Source organism: Cebus imitator, unplaced genomic scaffold, assembly GCF_001604975.1.
Source record: "Cebus imitator isolate Cc_AM_T3 unplaced genomic scaffold, Cebus_imitator-1.0 Scaffold372, whole genome shotgun sequence".
Taxonomy (NCBI): domain Eukaryota; kingdom Metazoa; phylum Chordata; class Mammalia; order Primates; family Cebidae; genus Cebus; species Cebus imitator.
In genome coordinates, this window is record NW_016107687.1 from 1049146 (window position 1) to 1056707 (window position 7562).

At 41.2% G+C, this 7562-nt stretch overlaps 1 protein-coding gene across 1 annotated transcript in view; it reads left to right on the top strand.

Annotated features, from left to right (window-relative positions):
• CUNH12orf56 (chromosome unknown C12orf56 homolog) overlaps nucleotides 1-7562 on the top strand; it is a 124105-nt gene that overhangs the window by 95697 nt on the left and 20846 nt on the right. Inside the window, exons 6-7 of the mRNA XM_037730971.1 lie at nucleotides 2205-2311; nucleotides 3530-3619. Of these exons, the coding sequence (XP_037586899.1) occupies nucleotides 2205-2311; nucleotides 3530-3619 (197 nt within the window). The remainder of the gene's footprint in view (nucleotides 1-2204; nucleotides 2312-3529; nucleotides 3620-7562) is intronic.

Sequence of the window (7562 nt, forward strand, 5' to 3'; positions counted from 1 at the left end):
GGTTTCACCATGTTGACCAGGATGGTCTCGATCTCTTGACCTCGTGATCCACCCGCCTCGGCCTCCCAAAGTGCTGGGATTACAGGCTTGAGCCACCGCGCCCGGCCAATGTTGAGCATCTTTCATGTGCTTATTGACCATTCATCTCTCTTCTTTAAAGAAATTATTGCAGTATAATTTACATAAAATAAAATGCATCCATAATTAAAGATACAGTTTGAAGAGTCTTGATAAATGTCTATATTCATGTAACTATTAATACTACTTCAATCAAGAGAGAAAATGTTTCTGTCACTCCAGAAAGTCACCTTGTGCCCTTTGGCTGCCAGTTCTCTCACACTCCTGGCCTCGTGCAACTATTGATGTGCTTTCTGTCACTGTAGATGAGTTTTGCCTTTCTTAGCATTGCGCTTACATGGAATTCTGCACTAAGTACTCTTGCATTTGGAGTACTCTTTTGCATTTGGCTTCTTTTGGCATATTTTTGAGATTCCTCCATGTTGTTGCAGGTAGATGGATGATATTTTATAAGTGAAAATTCATGAATCAGTGAGCAGGTGGGAGGTCATAATAACAAGTGATATTTATTCTCTCTCTTTTTTTTTTTTGTAGAGATGGGGTTTCACCATGTTGACCAGGCTGGTCTCAAACTCCTGACCTCCAGCAATCCTCCCACCTCGGCCTCCCAAAGTGCTGGAATTACAGGCGTGAGCCACTGTGCCCGGCCTTGCCCAGCCAAATGATACTTATTAAACACTTGTTAAGTGCTTAGCACTGCTGAAGCTTTACAGATACATACTATCTTATTTAAATGTAATATCAACCCCATGAGGTGGTATTATTAACCCTATTTTAAAGAAAAAAAAAACTGAGTGACAGAGAGTATAAGTAATTTGCCAAATGTCACACAACTACCCAGTGGCAGAGCTGAGCTGGGATTTGAGTTCAAAGAATGTAACTCTAGAGTCCGTGAAACCACCACACTATGCTCATTTATCAGGTACTGGGTAAGCCTTTGTTTTTTTTTTTTTTTTTTGACTGAGTCTTACTCACTCTTGCCCAGACTGGAGTGCGGTGGCGCAGTCTCAGCTCACTGCAGCCTTCACCTCCCAGGTTCAAGTGATTCTCCCGCCTCAGCCTCCCAAGCAGCTAGGATTAGGGATTACAGGCATGTGCCATCACACCCAGCTAATTTTTGTGTGTTTAGTAAAGACAGGGTTTTGCCATGTTGGCCAGGCTGCTCTCAAACTCCTGACCTCAAGGGATCTGCACACCTGAACCTCCCAAAGTGCTGGGATGACAGGCATGAGCCACCGCGCCCCGCCAAGTCCTTCCTTCTTTCAAAGCCCAAGCACTTCTGAGAGTTTCTGGTATTCATCCCGCTCCTCTTCCTCTTTTTCCTTTCTCCACAACATTCCCGGCCTCTTTTCATACCATATCACCTGAATAAGGGCACACATACACTTTCTAAACAAAAAGCCTAAATTGTCACTAGTAAACCAAAATCCTGGGGAAAAAACGAGCAATAGAGAAACAGAAAAAAAAAAAGCAATTACATTTCTCATCAATGCTGACTTGCCTGATTTCAGGGGCCAGTGTTTATTTTCATGCTCAATTTCTCATGAGACCGGACAGGAACACACAAAAATGGGTTCCCCAACTCTAAGTCAGTGTTTATTTTGACAGAAATAGCAATCTACATTTCCACTGTATTATCAGAAGAATTACTATTGTTCTGCACGGTTTCCATAAGGTAGCCTAGTGCTGTCCATTTGTTTTTGTGTTAGTAAACATTTTAAACGAGAGCTTGCTTATTCATTATTCATTATATCCTCACAAAGGCCAAATTACTCTGGAAAGGCAGAAATTGTAGGAGCCCCATTTTTCAAGGTGGCTGAATGAGTTGCCTGAGATTACACACCTACTTCTGGATGCTCTTCAAGGTTAATGATCAGCCAGGTCTAAGTGGCACCTCCCGGCATCACCCCCTAGCCCTTGCTCTGATACCAGGACAGCGGTCTTCTGGTTGTAAGTTAGAAGTATGTTTCCAATTTGGGTTATGCTAGTATTAATGGGAGATATTGTAATTCACTTCTCTAATCAAAGAACAAACTATTTCTTTATACTTTTAGTACAGGAGAATAGAGGATTTTAACAACAGATACCTTAATGACCGCCTTTTTTTCCTCCACTTGATTTCACAGACCAGTGACCTTTTCTATTTCCTAGTAAACAAACTTCATGAGTACCTGCCTGAGTCTAGGGATAAGAATGGACTTCAAAATCAAAGCCAAAGGGTTGACGAGCTGGTGTAAGTACTAACTAGATAATCATCGATTTTTTTTTTTTTTTTTGCTAGGGTGTTAAAGATAAATGGAGGACACTGGACAAAATATATACTATATTAATGATTAATGGCACTGCAAGTTTTTCTTCCTATGGATTTTATTTTATGTTTATTTTCATTTATTTATTTTTTTTCTTGAGACGGAGTCTCACTCTGCTGCCCAGGCTGGAGGGCAGTGGCATGATCTTGGCTCACTGCAACCTCCACCTCGTGAGTTCAAGCAATTCTCGTGCTTCAGCCTCCCAAGCAACTGGGATTACAGGCATATGCCACCACACCTGGCTAATTTTTGTATTTTTAGTAGAAACGGGGTTTTACCATATTGGCCAGGCTGGTCTCAAACTCCTGACCTCAGGTGATACACCTGTCTCAGCCTCCCAAAGTGCTGGGATTACAGGCATGAGCCACCGTGCCTGGCCTGTTTCTGTGGATTTTAAAAAATAGCCTTCATTTTGTTCTAATTTTAATGGAAGGCTGCACAAGAAACTAGTAATATTTGTTGTCTGAAAGTGAGAAAAATGGATATCTGGAGGAGAGACAACTTTCACTGTATTCTTTTTTTTACCATTGACATTTTGAGCCAAATATTACCTCTCTGAAAATATTAAAAAGTTAAACAATAATTTTATAAGTGTGTGATTATTCTAAAAACTTTCGAAAAAACATACATACAAACAAGAATGTAAAAATGCTTTAGTACTGAAATCCAGCTATTCATTCATTCAACTTTTTTTCTTTTTTTTTTTTTTAGACAAGTTCTCACTCTGTCACCCGGCCTGGAGTGCAGTGGTATGATCATGGCTCACTGCAGCCTCAACCTCCCGAGTTCCACACTCAGCTAATTTTTGTAAAGATGGGGTTTCGCCATGTTGCCCAGGCTGGTCTCAAACTCTTGGGCTCAGGCCATTTGCCCATCTGGGCCTCCCAAAGTGCTGGGGTTACAGTATGAGTAATGTGTGAGCCACTGTGCCCCACCAGCAAATGTTTTTGAGTGTTTACTGTGTAGCAGTCAGAGTAGGCACTTAGCCAATGTTAGCAATTTGATGTAAAGAATTTATTTCCTGTACTTTTTTCTATATGAATATCTGGCAGCAGTTTTAGCAAAGATTACTACTTTTGTGGAATTCTGAGCTTCTGATGAAATCATGTCATTTCCTTGCCTTTTATCATTTTATTTTCTAGGGCATGCATTGAAATTATACAGACCCTAGGACTGATGTTCAGAGAAACAGAAACTGAGTTATCACGCCTGAACACATTGGCAGCTAAGAAGTAAGATCTTTTAGAAGGCATTGGGACTTTGTAGTTGAAACCTATTAACTATTCTTGTTGAGCACCTTCCAAAGCACATAATTCTCCAACTTATCTGTTCACCCCCTTCCAAGTGTATTTCACTCTTTTTGTTTCTCTCCTTCCTTCTGTGATGAACAGATTAATTGGCACAGGCTGAGTTACCTCTGTCTCTCTAGATTATTAAGGGTACAAGGATTTTCTTAGCATAATTTTTTCTTTTGTCCTAGTCTGGTGAACTTGAAAAAGACCAAATGACTCATCACACATTAAAAGCCAGGGGATCTCCACTAGAATTTCCCAGAGTATCCTTATATCCACACAACAGAAAAATTGCAAAAGCAGGAGTTATAGAAGCCTCATTTACAATACAATTGTGTGACCTTATAGTAAGTGACTTTGGAGAGTTTAGTAATACATAGGGTATGCTGCTGTAATAAAGTTACTCTAGGCTGGGCATGGTGGCTCACGCCTGTAATTCCAGCAATTTGGCAGACTGAGGTGGATGGATCACCTGAGGTCAAGAGTTCGTGACCAGCCTGACCAACATGGTAAAACCCTGTCTCTACTGAAATACAAAAATTAGCTGGGAGTGGTGGTGTGCACCTGTGTTCCCAGTTACTTGGGACACAGGCACAAGAATCGCTTGAACCTGAGAGGCGTAGGTTGCAGTGAGCTGAGGTTGCACCATTGCACTCTAGCCTGGGCAACAAGAGCAAAAACCTGTCTCAAAAAAAAAAAAAAAAAAAAGAGAGAGAGACTCTAATATATGTGGCCCAAAGAAGACTGTAATTGAAATCTTTCTCACATAACAGTTCAGAGTAGATATTCAGGCTTCATACACAAGGTGAGCCAGGGACCTGAGTTTTTTTTCCCCTTTTGTTACTCTGTTTTCTTCTATCATGTTGTCTTTATCCTTATAGTGGAAGCTGGCTGACCTTGATGACTTCATTATACCCTATGGGAAGCAGGAAGACAAGTAGAGGGCATTCCAGTTAAAAAAGAAAAAAAAAAGAGAAGTAGAGGGCAAACAAGCTTCCTTTTTAAACAAGGCATGTAACACTTCTGCTCACATTCTCTGGGTGAGAACTTTAGGCACATGGCCACACCTAGCTGCAAGAGAGGCTGGAAATGTGTCTGTAGTTGGGCAGCTATGTGCCTAACTTAGTTTTGGATGGTAAAGAGGACATCTGTTATTAAAAAGAAGAATGGAAGAATGTATAGTGGGGAACAGTAGCATACTTTGTCACAGAAACTGTGATTCTGCAGTTCTGCATACAGTCTGCTTGATTTTTTATTTTTATTTTTTGAGACAGTTTTGCTCTTGTCACCCGAGACAAGAGTACAATGGCACGATCTCAGAAGCAAACTCTGCTTCTTGGGTTCAAGTGATTCTCCTGCCTCAGCCTCCCAAGTAGCTGGGATTACAGGTGCCTACCACTATGCCCACCTAATTTTGTACTTTTAGTGGAGATGGGATTTAGTTTAGTAGAGATGGGGTTTCACCATGTTGACCAGGCTGGTCTTGAACTCCTGACCTCAGGAGATTCACCTGCCTTGGTCTCCCAAAATGTTGGAATTACAGGTGAAAGCCACCACACTCAGCCACTTGATTTTTAAAAATATGTATTTATAAACTCTAAATTATATTCTTGGGCAATGTTGTGGCTAAAATCTTAACTTTTTTCCACCTTCATCAATTGTTTATCTAAATGCACTGCATTAAAAGGTAGAGGAATGAGCCAGAGAGGGGCATGCACGCCTGTAATCCCAATACTCAGGAGGCTGAAGGGAGAGATCACTTGAGCCTAGGTGTTCCAGGCAGCAGTAAGCTATGATCACACTACTGCACGTAGCCTGGGCAACACAGTGAGACTCTGTCTCTTAAAAAAAAAAGGGTGGAGCAAATGATGAGAGCCATAGACTCTAAAACAGTCAAAACATGTAATCTCAGCACTTTGGGAGGCCAGGGTGGGAGGATCAGTTGAAGCCAGGAGGTTGAGACCAGCCTGGACAACAAAGTGAGACCCCCCACCTCTTGGAAAAAAATGTTGGGCATGGTGGCACATGCCTGTGGTCTCAGCTACTCAGGAGGATGAGGCAGGAAGATCAGTTGAGCCAGGAGTTCGAGACTGCAGTGAGCTATTACTGTGCTACACTGGGTGATAGAATGAGACGCTGTCTCCTGTCTCTTAAAAAAAAAGGAAAAAAGAAAAACAGACAAAGACACTCATACCAGGGGAAAGAATAAGAACTCTTGGTAATATTTTTCCAGACTGTTTATTAAAGATCTTTAAAAATAAATATTAATGATAATATTCATATATATGCATATGTATTAGAGACAGAATCTTACTCTGTTGCCCAGGCTGGAGTGTAGTGGCACTATCACAGATCAGTGCAGCCTCCATCTCCTGGGCTCAAGCAGTCCTCCCACCTCAGCCTCTCAAGTAGCCAGGACGACAGGCACATGCTACCACACTCAGCTAATTTCATTAATATTTCGTTTTTTTTTTTTTTGAGACAAAGTCTCACTGTGTCGTCCAGGGTGGAGTGTGCATCCTCAGCTCACTGCAACCTCTGCCTTGTGGGTTCACACCATTTTCATGCCTCAGCCTCCTAAGTAGCTGGGATTACAGGCATGAACCACCATGCCCAGCCCTAATTTCATTAATTAATATTTCTTAAGCATGCTTGCTATGTGTCAGGGACTGTGGACATACTATACATAGTTTTTTTAGACAGAGTCTCATTCTGTCATTCAGGCTGGAGTTCAGTGGCAAGATCTTGGCTCACTGCAGCCTTGACCTCTCTGGGGCTCAGAAGATCCTCCTACCATAGCCTCCCCAGTAGCTGGGACCACAGGTATGCGCCACCATGCCCTGCTAATTTTTTTTTGTATTTTTCATAGAGATGGGGTTTTGCCATGTTGCCCAGGCTGGTCTCAAACTCCTGGGCTCCTGGCCCCCAAAAGTTCTAGGATTACAGGCATGAACCACTGTGCTGAGCCAGCATACTATGTTTTGTAGGAGGAGTGGGCAAACATTTCTGTAAAGGGTCATATAGAAAAATAGTTTTGGCTTATCACACCATACAATCTGTGCTGCATCTACTCAGTTCTGCTATTGTAGCACAAAAGCAGCCGTAAACAGTACACGAACAAATGGACACAGTTGTGTTCTGATAAAGCTTTCTTCACAGAAACAAGCTGTGGGCTGGATTTGGCCTGCAGGCCACAGTTTGCTGAGCCCTGATTTACAGCAAACGAGAAAATATTCCATGCCAAGCTAGTTCTTATTTTTTTATTTTTTTATAAACAGGGTCTCACTTGTTGCCCAGGCTGGTCTCAAACTCCTGGGCTCAAGTGATCCTCCCACCTTGGCCTCCCAAAGGGTCGAGATTACTGGCATGAGCCATCTCTCCCAGCTTGAATACTTCTTTATGTGATTGGTAGTACTGCCATTTCCCTAACCTCCAAGATGGAGATTCAACATTATTTTTGATATTTCTGTCTTTTCCCACATTGAAATTACCACTAAATCTGGTTATCTTTTTTTTCGACCTTTTTGTACCTACCTTTCTATTTACAAGTTGAAAACAAATCATCCTTATTCACCTCTGTTGTATTGTTTTTATGTTTTTTTGTTTTCTTTAAAAGTATTGCTTTTAATAGTTTTGTTTTAACGTGGCTTTGATCACAGCAGCTCTCCTATATCTAGCCTCTTTCCTGATATTAGTAATTCTTTTAATGTCCTTCGATACATATATTATATTGCTATAGTAGAGTCTGGTTGTAATGTTAACTTTTCTCAGCCAATTTTTATATCCCTAGGGTCAAATGATGTGACCCATAGTATTATGTAGCCCATTAAATATCTAATAAAACTGTGTTAGCTTTCTTTTTCTTTTATTTATTTATTTATTT